Here is a 22332-nt window from a genome sequence, read left to right on the forward strand (position 1 = left end):
TGGAAAATGAAGCTTGGAATTCGGTTTTCCTTAGTTGCAAGACAAGGTAATAATGTTGCTGATTACTTAGCAACTTCTGGTTTGCATAAGATGTACCTAAGTGGGTGGCTTTCTGAAGCAACATCTCATTTGACTCGTATTTTGGAGGTGAATTTTGATAAAGGTCTATGTGTTAGTATAAAGGAGCATGATATTAGAAAAGGTAAAGCTATTATTGGTTAATATTTATAGTTTGTGTACGCTTTCTTGATGCTTTCTTTGGCAGGTAATACTCTAGGGTTGTTGCTTTTTCTCTATGTTGTACTTAGGTTTATTGTTTTTTCTCTAGGTTGTACCTAGGTTTATTGCTTTTCTTTGTTTTTGTTTTCTGATTAGTGTGTGTAATCTTTTTCTGATTTTAATAAAATGGGCTCTTTTTTGTGCCAAAAAAAATTAGTTCAATTTTTAAAATTTCATGTAAACTTATTAGGATTAACAAACTTTTTTAAGCTATGTGAATTAATTAAAAAGAAAAATGACAAATAAAACCTATTGAAATTGACAAACAACAAATAAGTATCATAAAATGAAGTAATTTTTTTGAAGTCTTTAGAGACTTATCTAACTTAAATGTTTTTATGAAATTATGTTTTCTAACTCTCAAACAAATTAAACAACATAATTGTTAAAATTTAAATTGAAGTTTTTAATATTGAAAGTAAAATTAATATAAGAAGTGTAGTTATTGGTTTAGTTACTATAATAATAAGTACATTTCTTGTATTAACAATTTTAACTTAGTGATTAACAACTTCAATTTATGTATTGTATTACTAACACAGCTGATCATTAATTCAGTTTAATTATATAATAACAATTATATTTTTTATATCAACAACTTTATCTTTATTATTACGAACAACTTTAACTTAAATTTTAACAACTATACTTTCTATTGTTTTAAAGAGGGTCAAAAACATAATATTATAAAAGAAAATTATGACATATAAGTCTTAAAGACTTCAGAATAATCATCTCATTCCATCATACTATTTTATAATTTGTTGGAGGAATTTATTAGTCATTTTATCTAATTAAAATTTATTTATATTTAAAAATCGATGGGTACTAATTTTACACATGTCAAATTTTCATTCATTTTTCGCACCGTATAAAAAGGCCAAAATGGATTTGGTGGGTGAGACGTGGAGAAAGATTGTAGAAGGGAAAAAAATGGAGGAAAAATTCCTGTTTTATTTGAATATATAACCTTTTTTTTTGGCAAAAGTCACATTGACTAATTTGAATTAGATTAGATCACGTAGGTACAACATTGTTAATAATTTATAGTGTTATATTTAATAATAACTTATAATAATATGATTGAATTAGTGAACTTCAAATCAACCTCTTGATGGATATAGTCAACGGTCTAACTTCTACAACACTACGTTGTCTGATTAAAGAAACATTTTCTATTCTCAAAAAGAGTAGTCCAAGTTAGAAGTTAGCTTCAGCTTTCTACGTAAAAATGAATTAAATATTCATGATAAACAGAAATTCCCAAAGATCAAACCCAATTAAGACACGCAAACTAAATCTGCACACACATTTTGAATATAACTGGCAGGCCTCTCTGAGCCTCCTTCCCGCGCTCTACTTTATACTAAACAAAAACAACCATAACCCAAAGTAACAGGAAACAATTCCAAAACGAATTGCATCGACCGTTTTGAGTAATCAATTTACATTATATAACTAGATTTTATACCCATTCATTGCAATACAATTAAATAATGAGGAGAGAAGATTTTAATGAGCTCAATTTCTAAAAATGAGTAGAAAATTTAAATTTTTAAAACACACTTATCCATACAATTATAAAAATTACTCAATACCGTATATTTTAGATCAAGTAACACTTCTAAAAATGTCCTATAATGTAATTCAGAGAGAATATTTTTTTAAAATTACTCAATACCACTTGTTTTTCAATGTGGGTCCCATACCACCTTATTATTAAAACTTTATAATCTTTTATTTTTATTTAATACTCTCTCAATTTTAAAATGTAAGATATTTTTTGAAGAGTTGGATATTAAAAAATATAAGATATTTTTAGTCTTTTGCTGTGTAATCATTGCTTTTTTCTTAAAAAATGTTCTTATTGATAGTGATTTTATATTTATTGTAGGGTATTTAATAGGATAAATATGACAAGATAGAGTTACTTTGAAAGTAGGTAACTACTTTATTAAGGGTGAGATTTGATTAAAAGTGTCTTACATTTTTGAATGGAGGGAGTGTATAATAATAAAGAAAATTACTATAAAAAATATTTAAAAAATAGGTCACATGCCAAGGGATACAACCGAGGGGAGATTTTTACGTAACCTGGGCCCACACAAATTTTCATGACCTGTTTTTTTAAAATTAATACGGTTGGCTTGTGAGTTAAAATGTTTTTATATAACCTGGGCCATCATTGTTTTTTATGACCTGTTTTTTATACTAATACTGTACAACAACGGTAATCCTCCCACGAGAATTATAAAGGAGGGGGATTCTTTTCATGTTAAAATTAGAGAAGGGATTATAGGAGCGGGATTATAGATAGCTAAGAATGGAGAGAAGAGTGGGGATTATAGGAGCAGGAATCAGTGGCCTTCTTGCCTGCAAATACATAGCAGAAAAGGGATTTCATCCAATGGTCTTTGAAGCTGAAGATAGCATAGGAGGACTGTGGAGGCACACGATTGAGTCCACCAAGCTTCAGAACAGCAGGGAATCTTACAGGTTCTCTGATTTTCCATGGGTTTCTTCTGTCAAGCAAGACTATCCAAGCAGCCTCCAGGTTCTGCAGTATCTTGATTCCTATGCTCACAAGTTTGGGATCCTATCTTACATCAGATTCAACTCCAAAGTCATTGACATTGACTATGTTGGAGAGGATACTGAAGAAATTGTCAAGTCTTGGGATTTGTGGGGTGGAACTGGCAAGCCCTTTGGCTCTAAGGGAAAATGGCACCTTCAAGTGCAAGACACCAAGAGTCTTTCCACTCAGGTAGGTACTTTGTTACACACAAATATATACTCTCTTCAGTTCTATTTAGAAGCTAGAGAGAGAAGAATTTCTTTTAGTCTCTATTTATAAAGCATGTTATTGACTTTTTATCATAAGTTTTCTTCTTTTAGCCCCTATTTAAATGTTGATAAGAAAAAGTATGTTATTAAAATATGTATATTTAATAATGTAAAGTTGAAAAATGATTAAATTTTTAGACAAAGTTAATAAGTTTTAAAATTTTGTTTAATTTCTGTTAGTAGTATGTGCTAACAATTTTCGTGCATGCTTGTTCTGCTCATTATGTTGAATCTGGAAAATGAGCGGTAATGCCAATATGAGTGTTGGATATTTTGCATAGGTGTGTGAGGTTGAGTTTGTGGTTCTGTGCATTGGAAAATACAGTGGCGTGCCAAACATCCCTGAGTTTCCTCCAGGACAAGGCCCAGAAGTGTTCAAAGGCCAGGTCGTGCATTCAATGGACTTCTCTTCAATGGCCAATGAGGATGCTGCTCAATTGATCAAATCAAAGAGAATTGCAGTACTAGGCTCTCAGAAATCTGCCTTTGATATAGCAGCTGAGTGTGCTTCTGCAAATGGTAACTCCTTCTCTTCTTGCCTTCCTACAAATCACCTACATACATAAAAGTTCTTCCTCTCTGAAAAGTCAAATTGCTTTCTATACAGGAATCAAGAAGCCTTGCACAATGGTTCAAAGGACACCACACTGGTTTCTCCCAGATTTTAATATTTGGGGAATTAGTCTTGCATTCTTGTACCAATCGCTTTTCTGAGCTTTTAGTTCACAAGCCTGGTGAATCCTTCTTCCTTAGCCTTGTGGCTGCTCTGTTCTCCCCATTGGTATATCCTACACATCTCAGAGTCCTATGCATTTACTCACAAACAGAGAAATGATTTTCATGTTGATGATTCGTCTGTGCATTTTCAGAGATGGGCAATCTCAAAGTTTGTTGAATCAAACCTAAGATGGAGGCTGCCTCTGGATAAGTTAGGATTGGTACCTAATCACAGCTTTCTTCAAGGATTCTCTTCATGTCAGATTGGGATGCTTCCTCAACATTTTTATGACAGAGTGGAAGAAGGAAGCATCATTATAAAGAGATCAGAGGGCTTCAAATTCTGCAAAGAAGGTTTAATCATTGATGGAGACTCAAAACCCACAGAGACAGATCTAGTGATTCTTGCTACAGGGTTCAGGGGTGACCAAAAGCTCAGAAACATCTTCAAATCTCCAGTCTTTCAAAACTTCATCACTCCCTCATCTACCTCCTTAGTTCCCTTGTACAGGTTTGCGCCATTTATCTTTCCCAGAACCATCCTGCCATTTGTTGTACAAATGATAGATTCAATCCAAAACTGACCAAATATTTTGAATATGTTGCCCATTACAGACAGATACTTCATGCTAGAATCCCACAAGTAGCAATAATAGGATTTGCAGAGGGACTCTCAAATCTGTCTGCTTTTGAAATTAGGAGCCAGTGGCTGGCGAGCTTTCTGGATGGAAGCATTGAACTGCCTAGTGTGAGAGAAATGGAGAAGGAAGTGAAAATGTGGGAAGACAGTATGAAGCTATATGGTGGGAGATATTATTGGAAGTCATGTATCAGCAATTGTAATATCTGGTATAATGACCAGCTCTGCAAGGATATGGGATGTAATCCCAGAAGAAAGAAAGATCTTTTTGCAGAACTTTTTCAACCTTATGGACCCACTGATTATGTAGGCCTTTCCGCTAAATGAGCAATTCGGAGATTTTGTTTTCCTGATGAAGAATAAAACTTTCTGCAAGTTGTTTCATATAATAAAATTTCTTGAGTGCAGTTTTAAATTTTAGAACATCTGCTTCGCTTAATACCCAACTGGTCTGATGATAGAATTTATACGATCTTTATATTGGTCGATATCATCACTAACCATATGTTCTATCTAGAAGTTTTCGTCACTTATAATGTATTCCCACCAAACTTTTCTTGAGAAAAAAAAATGTTATTTGTCAAGTGTTGTACTTCTAAACCTCCCGAAAGTAATTTAAATACATGAAGGATAAAGAAGCAGTACGGATAAGGCTGCAACCAATTTCTGCAACTTCAGCTGAAGTTAGATCAATCTGTGTGTTTTGCAGAAGAAAATACACATCCACATTTGAATGCTAAGAAAAAAAAATGCTTCACTTCAATTACCATGTCTTTTGAAACATGAAACATACTTTTACGTTGAATGGCCACAAAGTTTTGAAAATATAGTCTTAAAAAAGAATTGTTAGACTCTTGTTTGTCCCAAAATATAAGAGAATTGGAGGAAGTTAGTGGTGTAATTAATGCACTTTTCCCATAATGTAATTAAGTAAGGTGCGACTCTACTTAATTAACAAAACAAAATTTTCATTCATACTAAGAAAATTAGTTATTTGGTTCAGATGCAAGGAGTACTTCACTAATATGATAATTAAATAAGAAAACAGAAAAATTAATTTTCTAATTTAATAATTTTTTAATAATATAATAATATAACTTTTTATTGAAGATAAAACTTTTTATGGCAAAAAATACAAACTATATTACGATACTAAACACACAATTGTTTTGGTGGGGAAATGCAATTCGTGTCTCTTCCCGTGTCCGGTGATTTTAACCTTTCGCTTGGTGAGTGAAGGAGTCTAGGACGCGTAGCTGCAGACTGAAGCGGAGGAAGAAGAACTTTCATGGCCATGGCTGCTTCTCTTTTCCTTCAACCTATCCACAGAATCGAACTCCGAAAGGGCCCCTCCCTTCATTTGAATTACCAATTTCCTCCTTGTCTCCATTTTCTCCATCGTCGCTCCCCCTCCTCCTCAACCGTCCGTGCAAGTTCCGCTGTTCTTATGGAGTCGGTATACCGTGTGTGCCCCATTTTCAAATTTTTCTTTCATACTCTGACAATTTTGTTGAGTTTGGATTCTTTCTGAAACTTGGAGGATCGAAAGTGAAACATGGACACTTATCTTTGTATGCTGACATGACAGAATTAGGGAATTGCGATGGTTTCAATTGGTTCTTGATTATAATAGTGTTATCTGTTTAATCGTAATTTTGCTTCTTTTTGAGCTAATACTAATAATTGATTTAAAAGAAAAACTTTGCTCCACTCTTGGAGCCATCTGCTACAGATAATTTCCGCACTCAACCTGCTGGAAATAGGTTCTTGTATGTAGAATTCGAATTATGATGTATTCATGATGGAACGAGAATTTCCAAGTCAACCATTTGGGAGTTGAAACGTCATGCTTAGTAAATGGTGTGGCAATAGAACTCCTGATGTTTTACCGCCATAATCAATCAAGCCTATAATGCAGTTGAATTGATGTAATCCCCAAGCTGGCTGACATAATCGAGTCTCATCGAAAATGGGATATTGATGGGTTTCATGAGAAATGGAGAATACACAAGTGTATCTGAAATTACTAGAGTGCATCTAGCTGTAGACTAATCCTACCTGTTGCTGAACTCTGCGATGTTTCAGCCATTGTTCACTATGGTCCTTGGCTTAACTTGAGATTGTTGAGTAAATAGGGTACAGGGAAGGATGTTAATCAGACATTAGAAAATGTTACTTCTCCTTTGTTGACGTGTAATCAGTTGTTCAGCGCCGAAGTGTATGCCATCCTTAGAAAAGACCTTTTTTCCTTTTAAAAGTCTCTTGTGGAAGTATGTATATTGCTTGAGAAGTATGGCAGATCTTCTTCTTCTTCTTCTTCTTCTTCTTTTTTAATTTCTTTTCTAATTGATAACATAGCTGTACCATTTGTAAGAACTGTAGATTCATGCTTACCGGACATGCTCTTCTAACTCCAACTTATATTAGCATTTGAGTTTGCTGCCTTCAGGATATAAATATGCGGCAGGATCGAGCAAAAGAATTTGAAATCTTTGCCTGCCCAGTATGTTATGAACCTTTGATAAGAAAAGGTCCTTCTGGACTAAACCTGTAAGCTGAAGAGAAATTAATGCCAATTTATGTGTGGTACTGTAGTTATTTCTGCATGTATCTGAAAATCCAATCTGATAGTATTCACTTAATGGATGTGGAACTTCAGATCAGCAATCTACAGGTCTGGTTTTAAGTGTAAAAGGTGCAATAAATCATACTCCAGCAAAGACATGTATCTGGATCTAACTGTCACTGCTGGGTTGAGGGAGTACACCGAAGTTCAACCAGTCAGGACTGAGCTTTTCAGGTATAAATAGATTAGTATTCTAATTCCAATTTCAAAGCACAAGACTATCGTTTACACAATACATAATATATTCACTTCAAGTTTTCACTTTGCGGGCAGACAGTCACATGAAACACACCCAGTTCCTGTAGATCCAATCCAACATTCTAACTTTTATTTCAGGGGACAAATATTTTTGTTTCCATGCGAATTCTTGTTTTAACATATATGAATTGTGATGAATAGTTGTCATCTAATAAGAGTTCTTGTATATCTCAATTACATGGAAAAGTTCATTTTTTTTCCTTTGTTTCTACCTATCCACTAGGAGTCCACTTGTTTCATTCTTGTATGAAAGAGGCTGGCGTCAAAGTTTCAATCGAAGTGGTTTTCCTGGCCGTGATGAAGAGGTACTGTGTCAATCCTATGATATAGCTATGATGTGTCGATACTTGAACATTTGTGAGGCTTGTACAAAAAGAATGTTTTAGAATATGTAGATACTTGTTTAATGTCATTTTTCATGTCTCTGTCCCTGAAAGTAATTACATGTATTTGGAGTTATTTAGTTGTTGATAAAGCACAATAGGCATCATGCAATTGGTGTAGCCAATCTTATTTAGTGAGATAAAGCTTGTTGTTATTGTTGTTTCTGCGAGAGTTATGCCAAACTAGGATTCACTTGAGGCTCTATGGTTTTATTATAATGTAAAACACGTTAAGCTTATTGCCATTCCTTTATGGTGCAGTTCAAAATGGCTCAAGAGTACTTCAAACCTGCTGAAGGTGGTCTTCTTGTTGATGTCAGCTGCGGAAGTGGTTTATTTTCACGAAAATTTGCCAAATCTGGAATTTATTCTGGTGTGATTGCTCTAGATTTTTCTGAAAATATGCTTCGCCAGTGTTACAATTTCATTAAGCAAGATGACACTCTTTTAACCAAGTATGTTTTCCTTGTCCTCAGCCTCAAACCAAACTAGATACATCTAAATCTCAAATTCTACTTTTTTAACCTTTTTTAGTCCAAAATTGTGTAAGGAAATATAGCTGTCCTGAATCTAGTTTGATTTGATTGCTGGCAGTAATGTTGCGCTAGTAAGGGCAGATGTTTCTAGGCTTCCCTTCTCATCAGGTTCTGTTGATGCTGTGCATGCTGGTGCGGCCTTGCATTGTTGGTCATCTCCCTCCAATGCTGTAAGTATCGTTTTTCTTTGTATGGTGAGTTTGACATGTTCACTACTGCCTATTCCATATGACCTTGGAACTATTATTTTGCGCACTGCTCCTCGCCTCAAACCCTGTATCCTCTATTCTCACTCTTTCTTCTCATTTAATGTCTGAAACAGAAATAATCATGGGGCACGCTTTTCCTCACTTCATGAATTTAACCTCTTTTAATATGATTGTAGTTAATTAATCCTATAATTGTGCTCTGCATCATCTTCTGTTAATCTGTGTCATCACCATTCAAATATATGTGACACTGCTATTTTAAACTTGTTTAAGATTGCTGAAATCGCCCGCATACTGAGAAGTGGTGGAGTTTTTGTCGGAAGCACTTTTCTGCGTTACACTTCATCAACTCCCATGATTATACGGCCTCTCCGAGAGGTACACTCCTATCATGGTTTAATCTTTAATGGCTTTGTCATAGTGGCCACAATGTCGCCGTTTTACCCTGAACTAGACTGTGTGGATCTGGTCATCATTTGGAGAGACCTGATCATGAATCATGATGTTCAGAAGGTAGGAGGCAGAAGCGAGGGAAAGGATAATAAAAAAAATAATCAAATGACACTAGGAAATGATTTAATATCCCCTACAAAACCTTCCCCCCAAAAAAAATGAAGTAAAGGAACTTTGAAACATGGAGGTTGACTATTAACTAAAAAGCCTTCATTTCTCCTACATTCCTATCCAAACTTTTGGAGTCAAATATGAATTGAGAGTGTGAATCAATTAGATTGGATAAAATTTGATCAAAGAAGAGGTACAAAGTGAAAAAGATGTGTAAATTTAATATATCTAGGTTTTATGTTAGGATATGGTGTCGAAACCACTAATATATATATATATATATATTTTAAAAATCAATTAAAAAAACCTATAAATCTCTCCCAAGGCACTCTCTTGGGTCTTAACTCGAATGTATACTTAGGAATTATTCGGTTGTTAGAAAGAAATGGAATGAGTTGATAGAGAACAAAATGTACTAAAATAAGGTTGTAGATTCATAGAGGTGAGGATAATAGAAAAATGAAAGTCATGGTGTGATAGAGGAATGGGAATGAGGATTGATATGAATAAGGTCATGAATCCCCGTTCCCATTGATCCATCATTGCTCTCATCTCTCTATCACTCTACGACTTTATTTTAGTCTATTTTATTTCCTATCAACACATTCCATTCCATTTCATTTCTTTCCAACAACCAGATGGGACCTCAAGTTTCATTTGATGAGTGACTTGAATGGGTTGTACAATTTAATGGTTTTTTATTAAATTTCATGGAAGATGACATGAAGGTGTTGTTGGATGCAGAGAATTCTGCAGGGCTATAGCTATTTGAATGAGGAAGAGATAGAAGACCTTTGCACATCATGCGGTCTCACCAATTACTCCCGCAAAATTCAGCAGTCTTTTATCATGTTTTCTGCTCAGAAACCTTAAACCCAGGTTTCATCCATTTCAAACCGGGACTCTCACCCTTCTTCAGTTTATTATCGTCTGTGCTGTACATTTTCTGTGTTTGTGTGTGTGTGTGTGTGTGTGTGTTTTTTTTTTTTTTTGAATGAAGGAATTTTGTAGATAAATCAGAAAATGCAAAGATCATAACTTAAATCACAGGACACGTTCCCCTGTGGGTGAAAAGCATCTATATTCATATCATATATCCATGTCTATGTTTACTAATGAAGTACCTCATCCATATTAGCAAGACGTCAAAAATAGATGTTTCTAGTATGACTGTTGACCCATGCTAATTGTTAATGCCTGATGGATATGTTGAGAGCCGATCTCAAATATGATGATAAATTATGTTAACAAAAATGTACTTTCCACGGCTAAAAGCACACTATTTTAGAACATGCAGTTTCATATCAATGGGTTGGTTTAATGGATGAGGTTAGTCCCTACAATGTAATGAGCTAAAGTTTAAATTTTTGTTGAAAGAAGCGTCCATATTTAATATCCTATTCTACCTTAAACAAGATTACTCTAATATATAATAACTACATAGACTATTTACTGTTTTTAAACAGTTCTTGATTTGAAAACTAAATTGCAAATCATTTTATAGCTATTTTTAAATTTTGAAAGATATTTATCAAATCTCTACAATTTAATGAACAAAATTAAGTTTTTTCAATCTTCTAAAAATCAAAGCTAATTACAAAGTTATATGCAATTCATCTTCCAAAATTTAATTTGAGATACATGGTTAAAAAACTTGTTAGTTCATTCATCAAGTTGCATGGCTTGTTAATTTAACATGGAACACTAATTCATTCATTTAGTTATAGAGATTTTACTTCTACTTTTCGAAATTTGCATCATGACTATAAAGTGATTTGAGATTGAGTTTTCAGGATTTAATTTGTAGTATTGAAAACAAATCTATTATTTCATTTTTTGAGCTTTAGGGATTTGACATCCATCTAAGTTTGTAATTAATATTTGAAAAAAAAAACCAGGTTAAATGACAAATTGCCTCCAAACTATAAGCCTAGAAGGGTGGAGACTCTGAAATTTTTTTGGTGAAATATTTTGTTTTAACTTTTGGAAATAGTGCATTATGGCTTTAATGGTTAACAAATATTAATTTTAATCTTCAGTTGACAAAAAATACATATTATGTAAGAGGATCTCCAATTTTCTTGATCTTTTTTTTTTGGTATTTTTTTGATTTTGCAATTTTTGAAGTTATTTTCTATAATTTTCTGATGAACTTTTGTTAAAAATGAGTCATATTGGATCATTTTAAAAAGTTGAAGAAAACATTAAACAAATTTAGGGTCTTAGACATTCATGGACTTATAGTTCTGGGGTTGATTTGCCATTTGACTCAAAAAAAGTTTATAAGTGATATTAGAAGAATTTGGAACTCATTTTTAAAAATTTAATATGAAAAAGCCAGAAAAAACCCTTGAACAAAGCTGTTTAAGTAAATTAACTTGATCCTCTTTTCCATTAATTTGGTGTTTTTGTCTAAAATCGAAAAAAATTCATTTATATTGCCCCAAAAAAATAATCTAAATATGGAGAAAGAATAGGAAAAGTAAAGTGTTAAAAATATATGGTAACTGAAAAAATAGAAAAATAATTAATTTATTTGGCAACACTTTTCAGCCACGTTGATGAGTATAAATGAAAAGAGCGAAACGTGTTGTGGTTAGCTTCGTAAACATCCCAGCTATTGTAAAAATGAAAACATAATTTTTGTGACCTAGAGTTTTGATCAACCTTTTGCCTTGATAGGGGATCATATTTTTTTGTTTGAGATGATCTTGTTCAAAGTAAGGTAATAAGTTAAATGTAAATATATTTTTTTAATAAAAATTTAAATATTAATTTATTACATTATGAGGAATTAATTACCAACTTTGATTAAGGTGTTTGTAATTTTATTTTAGGAAAATATAATTTTAAATCTTTATATTTTGTTTATATTTCCTTGTAAGTCCTTACATTTTTTTAATAATTTAAATTTTTAAATTTTTATTTTTTAATATTTTAAATTTTTACACTTTATTTAAAAAAATTTAAATTATTAAAAAAAATGTATGAATTTATAATAAAACACGAGTGAAAAGTTAGATTAAAGTTATATTTTTTTTTATTATTATGGAATCAATTTATGAAATCATAGTTAGCTTCGGTCAAAAATCTTAGTATTATTAGATATCATTGTCATATCAGTGCCATAATATTTTCTTTCAGAGATATGGATTAAAATTGACCATAATTTTATTAATTTTAAAGGATTTATTAATAGAAAAAGTTAAGGGGATCTTGATTTAAATTGACAAAAACTCTGGGATAAAAAATATGTTTTCCCAGAAAGTTTTCTTTTTATGTACTTTTTTAATAAAATTTAAAATTTAAATATTGTATGTATTTTAGTAGTACCATTATAAAAAGTATCATTAATAATTATGCTTAAAAGAAGCCGTTAGCGCCATTATTAAGCAAACAAATATTATTTAATTACATTAGATAAAAATAAGCCAAAGCGCCATTCTTTGAGCATGTGCAAACCCTAATTCCAACGGTAGTTTCAAAGCACCGACCTTCGCGGAGCGGCTTTGCCTCTGGACACCCACTACATTCGTGCTGGGATTTCTCTTATGATTCTGTCCCTGAGAGGATCGCTGTTCCTAGTTATATCTACTTCATCGCTACGGCCAGAATGTTCTCGTTCTTCTCACACCTGTCTTTTCTTGATGCGGCTAATAAACATGCCGGCGGAGCCCCTGTTTCGTTTATCGGTGATGCTGAGGAGATTCCAGGGATTCATTTGCAAATTCCCAGATCTTTGATCCCTCCTCTGCTTCTCGTTCCAGGAAATTCAGGGAGGACATGTTAGAAATTGATGGGATTTTCATCAACACGTTCGAAGAAATAGAAGAGGAAGCTGTGGCGGCTCTCAATGGCGGAAAAGTAGCTCCGGGGTTGCTCCTGTGCATGTCGTTGGCCCTTTAATCCCTTGTGAGTTTGAGAAGGTAAACATAAACTGCTATGCGTTTGTCAAACCTTATCTTTCGAATTCTCAAATATATCTCCTTTTTGAATTCAAGAATCATCATCGTCATCAATTCAATATTTACACTAATACTCGATCCGATTGTCATCCTCTGGTTTCGATTGCCGCTTCGATAACCCCAGACCTGCAAGTTCGATCAAGATCACTGCAAGTATTTGCTTTAGTCCTCTCAGTCCACCATTTGTGGAGTTTATGGCGTCTCGTCTCGTTTCTTTCATCTGGATCCTCTCAGGTACCCTTTTCCAATCTGTAGATTCATTCATTGGGTTCTTTTCTTGGTCCACAAAAAGTCGACTGTATGTTTTAAGTTGAAATGGGCATTTCTATACTTCAGAGTAGTTGTTTTAATTGATGTTTCAATATTAGTTTAAATTCGTTGACGAATTTTGGTTCTTCTTTTTCTCTCCCATGGATAGAAACACAGACGCCCACAATAAAAAAAAAAGGAACACGGCGCGTAGGATTGGGGTTGACGAAGAAGACAGCAAGAATTTTGCTGATTTCCTCAGGTTGGTTTCTTTGTATACCTAATTTGATTTTTTTTTTTTTGCTTTGGACTGTTTTTGAAAACCAAAATCTGTGACATTTTTTTGATCTTTGAACATCTCAGAAATTCCTTGGGTGATATTTTGATTTTTCATCTTTGAAAATCTGGAAAACCAAAACCAAGCCGTCATAGCCTTATCTCAACACCGTTTGCATATTTTTTGTTTGTACTGGGTTGTGCTTGGATGGGAGTGAACTATAGGAACTTATATTGATGTGTGGTTTTATGTCCTAACTCCTCTCAAAATAAGAGAGCTGACTTTATTTTCTGCCAGATCCTAGTACCCTCCAAACGATCCTTGCTTTTCTTTTGGTTTACGTGAGCTTTGTTGTTGCTTTGTGTCTTTGTTGTTACTTTATTTCTGCCAGTATATGTCAAACTGACTCTGAAATTTAGTCCGTTATGAAATTTGAAAGTGGCAAAGCATGCTTTACTTTTACTAATTTTTTTTATTTAAATTCTTTACTCCATCATCGGCTTTTTCAATCCTACACATTCCCCACCCCCCATTCATATTCATTTGAACTTAAACAAATATCAGATGAAACTGTTCCAGATGGCATGTTTGTAGAGTTCTCAGTTGCACCTCCTTTTCTAACATTTCTATTTGTTTGCATGCTAATAGTCATTTTTGTAGTAATATCAAATTTATTTCAAAATGAGTTTGAAATTTATTTTTTTTATCAAAATTTGAAAGTGACAAAACATGGTTTATTTTTACCTTTTTTGTCCAAATTCTTCACTCCATTGTCAGCTTTTTAAATCCTATACGTTTCCTCTATCTTCTTTTGTCCTTTCAACACAGCTTTTATGCTTTCCATCTCTATCTTTACATTCGTTGTTAAATTTGTTTTCCATATTTTCTCTCTCCATCGCTATCTTGTAAATGAGAAATTCTAGAGATGAAGCTTTGTCACGACCGTGACTTTGGTTGCTTTTGATTGGGATCTTTCATTTTTATTTGTTAAATATAACAATGATTTCAATGATTTTGTAACAACACATTTCAACTCTTTTGTTCCTATTTATAAAATTTATGCCATGATGGTGATTTCATAATTTTTCAATAGCTTGTTTTATTCTGGAGTCAATCAAATAAACTCAGATGAAACTGTTTCAAAATGGTTTGTCTGTAGTGTTTTCAATTGCACCTCCTTTTCTTACATCTCTGTTTTTTTGCTTGCCAATATTCCTCTTTTTAGTAACTGGTAACGCCAAATTTATGTCACAATGTGTTTAAAATTTAGTCCTTTGTTGAATTTTGAAAGTGACAAAGCAGTTTACTTTTACTTTTTTTTTTTGGGCAAATTCTTTACTTCATTGTTAGCTTTTTAAATCCTATACGTTTCCCATATTTTCCTTTGTACTTTCAATATAACTTTTATGCTTTCCATCTCTACCTATAAGTTCATCGTTAAATTTGCTTTTTATATTTTCTTCCTCCATTTCCATCTTGAAAATAACAACTTTTAGAGGTGCAGCTTTGTCATTAGGTCCTTTTTATTTATTTATTAAATATAACAATGGTTTCAATGATATTGTAAGAACACTCTTCAACTCTTTTGTTCCTATTTATAAAATTTATGCCTCAATACTGATTTAATAATCTTCCAATAGCTTTTCTTATTCCAGAGTCAATAAAAAAAAAATCTTAGATGAAATTGTTTCAAAATGGTATGTCTATAGTGTTCTCAATTGCACTCCTTTTCTTACAGTCCTATGTTTTTTCGCTTGCCAATATTCCTGTTTTTGGTAACACCAAATTTATGTCACAATGAGTTTGAAATTTAATCCTTTATTGAAATTTGAAAGTGACAAAGCATGGTTTACTTTTATTTTGTTTTTTTTTTTAAATTCTTTACTTCATTGTGAGCTTTTAAATCCTATATGTTTCCCCTCTTTTCCTTTGTCTTTTCAACACAGCTTTTAGGCTTTCTATCTCCATATATAACTTATAAGTTCATGGTTAAATTTGCATTCCATATTTTCTTCCTCCATTTCCATTTTCAAATAAGAAATCATTAAGCTTTGTCCTTAGGTCCTTTTTTTTTTAAATATATTAATGATTTTAAGGATTTTGTAAGGACACACTTCAACTCTTCTGTTCCTATTTATAAAATTTATGCCACGATACTGATTTCATAAACTTTCAATATCTTGTTTTATTCTAGAATCAATAAAAAAAAATCAAGATGAAACTGTTTCAAATCGGTTTGTCTGGAGTCTTTTCAATTGCACCTCCTTTATTACAATTCAGTTTTTTTGCATGCCAATATTCTTGTTGTGATAACACCAAATTTTATGTCACAATGAGTTTGAAATTTAGTCTTTTATCGGAATTTGAAAGTGAAAAAGCATGGTTTACTTTTACTTCTTCCATTTTTTTTTATTCCAAATTCTCTACTTCATTGTCAACTTTTTAAATCATATATATGTCCCCTCTTTTCCAAGTACTTTCAACACAACTTTTATCCTTTCCATTTCTATCTATAAGTTCATGGTTAAATATGCTTTTTATTTTCTTACTCCATTTCCATCTTGAAAAGGAGAAAGTTTAGAGATAAAGCTTTGTTATCAGGTCTTTTGATTTTGATTTATTAAATATCACAATGATTTCAATGATTTTGTAAGAACACTGTTCAACTCTTTTGTTCCTATTATTAAAATTTATGCCACGATACTGATTTAATAATCTTTCAATGGCCTTTTTTATTCCAGAGTCAATCAAAAAAATCTTAGATGAAACTGTTTCAAACTCAATTGTACCTCTTTTTCTTACAATTTATTTTTTAGCTAGCCAATATTCCTTTTTGTTCTAACACCAAATTTATGTCACAATGAGTTTAAAATTTAGTCCATAATTTAAATGTGAAAGTGACAAAGCATTGTTTGCTTTTACCTTTTTTTCAAAATTCTTTACTTTGTTGTTAGCTTTCTAAATGCTACACATTCTCCGCTTTTCCTTTGTATTTTGAACACATCTTTTAAGCTTTCGATCTCTATCTATAAGTTCATGGTTAAATTTTCTTTCCATGTTTTCTTCCCCCATTTCCATCATGAAATTGAGAAATTTTAGATATGAAGCTTTGTCACTAGGTCATTTTATTTTTATTTTTGATATACTAATGGCTTCAAAGATTTTGTAAGAACACACTTCAACTCTATTGTTCGTATTTTTAAATTTATGCCACATTACTGATTTCATATACTTTTAATAGCTTGTTTTATTCTAGAGTTAATCAAATAAACTCAGATGAAACTGTTTTAAAACAGTATGTCTGTAGTGTTTTCGGTTGCACCTCCTTTTCTTATTGTTCAGTTTTTTTGCATGTGAATATTCATTTTTGTGGTAACACCAAATTTATGTCACAATGATTTTGAAATTTTTTTTTATTGAAATTTGAAAAGTGACAAAGCATGGTTTACTTTTACATTATATTTTTTCAAATTCTTTACTTCATTCTCAGTTTTTTAAATCCTCTACGATTCGCCTCTTTTTCTTTGTACTTTCAACACAGCTTTTAAACCTTCCATTTCTATCTATCAGTTCATGGTTAAATTTGCTTTCCATATTTTCTTCCTCCATTTCCATCTTAAAAATAAAAATTTTTAGAAATGAAGCTTTGTCGTTAGGTCCTTTTATTTTTATTTTTTAAATATAATATTGGTTTCAATGATTTTATAAGAACACACTTCAACTTATCTGATCCTATCTATAAAATTTATGCCAATATTCTGATTTCATAAACTTTCAATCCAATACCTTGTTTTATTCTAGAGTCATTCAAAAAAAACTCAGATGAAACTGTTCCAAAACGTTATTTCTGTAGTATTTTCAATTGGCACTCCTTTTCTTACAGTTCAGTTTTTGTGCATGCCAATATTCTTTTTTTGTGGTAACAACCAATTTATTTCAAAATGAGTTTGAAATTTTGGTCCTTTATTGAAAGTTGAAAGTGAAAAAGCATGGTGTACTTTTGCAGTCCCCCACCCCCAAAAAAAAATTCTTTACTTCATTGTCAGCTTTTTCAATCCTACACGTTCCTCTCTTTTCCTTTGTGGTTTCAACACAGCTTTTAAGCTTTCCATCTCTATCTATGAGTTCATGGTTAAATTTTCTTTCCATATTTTCATCATCCTTTTCCTTCTTGAAAATAAGAATTTTTTTAGGTGAAGTTTTGTCATGGGGTCCTTTTATTTTTTTTTAAATAAATATAACTCTGATTTCAATGATTTTGTTAGGACACGCTTCAACTCTTTTGTTGCTATTCATAAAATTTATGCCACCATGCTGGTTTCATAAACTTTCAATGCCTTGTTTTATTCTAGAGTCATTCAGAAAAGCTGAGATGAAATTTTTTCAAATCGGTTTGTGGATAGTGTTTTCAATTGCACCTACTTCTTCACAGCTCTGTTTCTTAGCGTGCCAATATTCCTCTTTGTAGTAACACCAAATTTATGTCACAACGTGTTTGAAATTTAGTCTTTTGTTGAAATTTGAAAGTGGCAAAGCATGGTTTACTTTTACTAGTTTTTTTTTTTCCTTTTTCTTTTTCAAATTCCTTACGTCCTTGTCAGCTTTTTAAATCGTATACATTTCCCATATTTTCTGTTCTACTTTCAACATAACTTTTACACTTTGCATCTCTATCTATGAGTTTTTTGTTAAATTTTCTCTCCATATTTTCTCCATCCTTTTCCTCCTTGAAAATCAGAAATTTTTTAGGTGAAGTTTTGTCATGGGGTCCTTTTATTTTTTTTAATTAAATATAACTCTGATTTCAATGATTTTGTTAGGACACGCTTCAACTCTTTTGTTGCTATTCATAAAATTTATGCCACCATGCTGGTTTCATAAACTTTCAATGCCTTGTTTTATTCTAGAGTCATTCAGAAAAGCTCAGATGAAATTTTTTCAAATCGGTTTGTGGATAGTGTTTTCAATTGCACCTACTTCTTCACAGCTCTGTTTCTTAGCGTGCCAATATTCCGCTTTGTAGTAACACCAAATTTATGTCACAACGTGTTTGAAATTTAGTCTTTTGTTGAAATTTGAAAGTGGCAAAGCATGGTTTACTTTTACTAGTTTTTTTTTCCTTTTTCTTTTTCAAATTCCTTACGTCCTTGTCAGCTTTTTAAATCGTATACATTCCCCATATTTTCTGTTCTACTTTCAACATAACTTTTACACTTTGCATCTCTATCTATGAGTTTTTTGTTAAATTTTCTCTCCATATTTTCTCCATCCTTTTCCTTCTTGAAAATCAGAAATTTTTTAGGTGAAGTTTTGTCATGGGGTCCTTTTATTTTTTTTAAATTAAATATAACTCTGATTTCAATGATTTTGTTAGGACACGCTTCAACTCTTTTGTTGCTATTCATAAAATTTATGCCACCATGCTGGTTTCATAAACTTTCAATGCCTTGTTTTATTCTAGAGTCATTCAGAAAAGCTCAGATGAAATTTTTTCAAATCGGTTTGTGGATAGTGTTTTCAATTGCACCTACTTCCTCACAGCTCTGTTTCTTAGCGTGCCAATATTCCTCTTTGTAGTAACACCAAATTTATGTCACAACGTGTTTGAAATTTAGTCTTTTGTTGAAATTTGAAAGTGGCAAAGCATGGTTTACTTCTACTAGTTTTTTTTTTTCTTTTTTCTTTTTTCAAATTCCTTACGTCCTTGTCAGCTTTTTAAATCGTATACATTTCCCATATTTTCTGTTCTACTTTCAACGTAACTTTTACACTTTGCATCTCTATCTATGAGTTTTTTGTTAAATTTTCTCTCCATATTTTCTCCATCCTTTTCCTGCTTGAAAATCAGAAATTTTTTAGGTGAAGTTTTGTCATGGGGTCCTTTTATTTTTTTTAAATTAAATATAACTCTGATTTCAATGATTTTGTTAGGACACGCTTCAACTCTTTTGTTGCTATTCATAAAATTTATGCCACCATGCTGGTTTCATAAACTTTCAATGCCTTGTTTTATTCTAGAGTCATTCAGAAAAGCTCAGATGAAATTTTTTCAAATCGGTTTGTGGATAGTGTTTTCAATTGCACCTACTTCTTCACAGCTCTGTTTCTTAGCGTGCCAATATTCCTCTTTGTAGTAACACCAAATTTATGTCACAACGTGTTTGAAATTTAGTCTTTTGTTGAAATTTGAAAGTGGCAAAGCATGGTTTACTTCTACTAGTTTTTTTTTTCTTTTTTCTTTTTTCAAATTCCTTACGTCCTTGTCAGCTTTTTAAATCGTATACATTTCCCATATTTTCTGTTCTACTTTCAACGTAACTTTTACACTTTGCATCTCTATCTATGAGTTTTTTGTTAAATTTTCTCTCCATATTTTCTCCATCCTTTTCCTGCTTGAAAATCAGAAATTTTTTAGGTGAAGTTTTGTCATGGGGTCCTTTTATTTTTTTAAATTAAATATAACTCTGATTTCAATGATTTTGTTAGGACACGCTTCAACTCTTTTGTTGCTATTCATAAAATTTATGCCACCATGCTGGTTTCATAAACTTTCAATGCCTTGTTTTATTCTAGAGTCATTCAGAAAAGCTCAGATGAAATTTTTTCAAATCGGTTTGTGGATAGTGTTTTCAATTGCACCTACTTCCTCACAGCTCTGTTTCTTAGCGTGCCAATATTCCTCTTTGTAGTAACACCAAATTTATGTCACAACGTGTTTGAAATTTAGTCTTTTGTTGAAATTTGAAAGTGGCAAAGCATGGTTTACTTCTACTAGTTTTTTTTTTCGTTTTTCTTTTTTCAAATTCCTTACGTCCTTGTCAGCTTTTTAAATCGTATACATTTCCCATATTTTCTGTTCTACTTTCAACGTAACTTTTACACTTTGCATCTCTATCTATGAGTTTTTTGTTAAATTTTCTCTCCATATTTTCTCCATCCTTTTCCTGCTTGAAAATCAGAAATTTTTTAGGTGAAGTTTTGTCATGGGGTCCTTTTATTTTTTTTAATTAAATATAACTCTGATTTCAATGATTTTGTTAGGACACGCTTCAACTCTTTTGTTGCTATTCATAAAATTTATGCCACCATGCTGGTTTCATAAACTTTCAATGCCTTGTTTTATTCTAGAGTCATTCAGAAAAGCTCAGATGAAATTTTTTCAAATCGGTTTGTGGATAGTGTTTTCAATTGCACCTACTTCTTCACAGCTCTGTTTCTTAGCGTGCCAATATTCCGCTTTGTAGTAACACCAAATTTATGTCACAACGTGTTTGAAATTTAGTCTTTTGTTGAAATTTGAAAGTGGCAAAGCATGGTTTACTTTTACTAGTTTTTTTTTTCCTTTTTCTTTTTCAAATTCCTTACGTCCTTGTCAGCTTTTTAAATCGTATACATTTCCCATATTTTCTGTTCTACTTTCAACATAACTTTTACACTTTGCATCTCTATCTATGAGTTTTTTGTTAAATTTTCTCTCCATATTTTCTCCATCCTTTTCCTCCTTGAAAATCAGAAATTTTTTAGGCGAAGTTTTGTCATGGGGTCCTTTTAATTTTTTTAATTAAATATAACTCTGATTTCAATGATTTTGTTAGGACACGCTTCAACTCTTTTGTTCCTATTCATGAAATTTATGCCACCATGCTGGTTTCATAAACTTTCAATGCCTTGTTTTATTCTAGAGTCATTCAGAAAAGCTCAGATGAAATTTTTTCAAATCGGTTTGTGGATAGTGTTTTCAATTGCACCTACTTCTTCACAGCTCTGTTTCTTAGCGTGCCAATATTCCTCTTTGTAGTAACACCAAATTTATGTCACAACGTGTTTGAAATTTAGTCTTTTGCTGAAATTTGAAAGTGGCAAAGCATGGTTTACTTTTACTAGTTTTTTTTTTCCTTTTTCTTTTTCAAATTCCTTACGTCCTTGTCAGCTTTTTAAATCGTATACATTCCCCATATTTTCTGTTCTACTTTCAACGTAACTTTTACACTTTGCATCTCTATCTATGAGTTTTTTGTTAAATTTTCTCTCCATATTTTCTCCATCCTTTTCCTCCTTGAAAATCAGAAATTTTTTAGGTGAAGTTTTGTCATGGGGTCCTTTTATTTTTTTTAATTAAATATAACTCTGATTTCAATGATTTTGTTAGGACACGCTTCAACTCTTTTGTTGCTATTCATAAAATTTATGCCACCATGCTGGTTTCATAAACTTTCAATGCCTTGTTTTATTCTAGAGTCATTCAGAAAAGCTCAGATGAAATTTTTTCAAATCGGTTTGTGGATAGTGTTTTCAATTGCACCTACTTCGTCACAGCTCTGTTTCTTAGCGTGCCAATATTCCGCTTTGTAGTAACACCAAATTTACGTCACAACGTGTTTGAAATTTAGTCTTTTGTTGAAATTTGAAAGTGGCAAAGCATGGTTTACTTCTACTAGTTTTTTTTTTCTTTTTTCTTTTTCAAATTCCTTACGTCCTTGTCAGCTTTTTAAATCGTATACATTTCCCATATTTTCTGTTCTACTTTCAACGTAACTTTTACACTTTGCATCTCTATCTATGAGTTTTTTGTTAAATTTTCTCTCCATATTTTCTCCATCCTTTTCCTGCTTGAAAATCAGAAATTTTTTAGGTGAAGTTTTGTCATGGGGTCCTTTTATTTTTTTAAATTAAATATAACTCTGATTTCAATGATTTTGTTAGGACACGCTTCAACTCTTTTGTTGCTATTCATAAAATTTATGCCACCATGCTGGTTTCATAAACTTTCAATGCCTTGTTTTAT

General features: G+C 32.1%; 1 protein-coding gene, 1 long non-coding RNA gene and 1 pseudogene across 9 annotated transcripts in view; all 3 read left to right on the top strand.

Moving 5' to 3' along the window:
• The first annotated feature begins 2518 nt into the window (after positions 1–2518).
• On the top strand, positions 2519–5030 carry LOC129320998 (probable flavin-containing monooxygenase 1; annotated as a pseudogene).
• A 622-nt stretch (positions 5031–5652) lies between these two features.
• LOC129320859 (uncharacterized methyltransferase At2g41040, chloroplastic) lies at positions 5653–10172 on the top strand. 2 transcript variants are annotated; one of them, XM_054966513.1, is made up of 8 exons: positions 5653–5945; positions 6930–7030; positions 7140–7280; positions 7588–7669; positions 8009–8202; positions 8342–8453; positions 8766–8870; positions 9801–10172. In XM_054966513.1, exons 1-8 carry the CDS (start codon positions 5769–5771, stop codon positions 9927–9929), a joined length of 1041 nt encoding a protein of 346 aa, XP_054822488.1. In that variant the 5' UTR covers positions 5653–5768; the 3' UTR covers positions 9930–10172. The 2 variants fall into 2 exon arrangements, with proteins under 2 accessions (XP_054822488.1, XP_054822489.1); XM_054966514.1 differs by having other exon boundaries at positions 5653–5936.
• A 2334-nt stretch (positions 10173–12506) lies between these two features.
• Positions 12507–22332, top strand: part of LOC129320175 (uncharacterized) — a 29686-nt gene continuing 19860 nt past the window's right edge. For all 7 annotated transcript variants that reach the window (XR_008595684.1, XR_008595688.1, XR_008595682.1 and 4 more), the window contains exons 1-3: positions 12507–12982; positions 13146–13255; positions 13440–13532. This is a non-coding gene — a long non-coding RNA (uncharacterized LOC129320175). The remainder of the gene's footprint in view (positions 12983–13145; positions 13256–13439; positions 13533–22332) is intronic.

The sequence above is a fragment of the Prosopis cineraria genome, unplaced genomic scaffold (assembly GCF_029017545.1).
Source record: "Prosopis cineraria cultivar Desert tree isolate PC_DT_omini unplaced genomic scaffold, ASM2901754v1 PC9, whole genome shotgun sequence".
NCBI lineage: Eukaryota > Viridiplantae > Streptophyta > Magnoliopsida > Fabales > Fabaceae > Prosopis > Prosopis cineraria.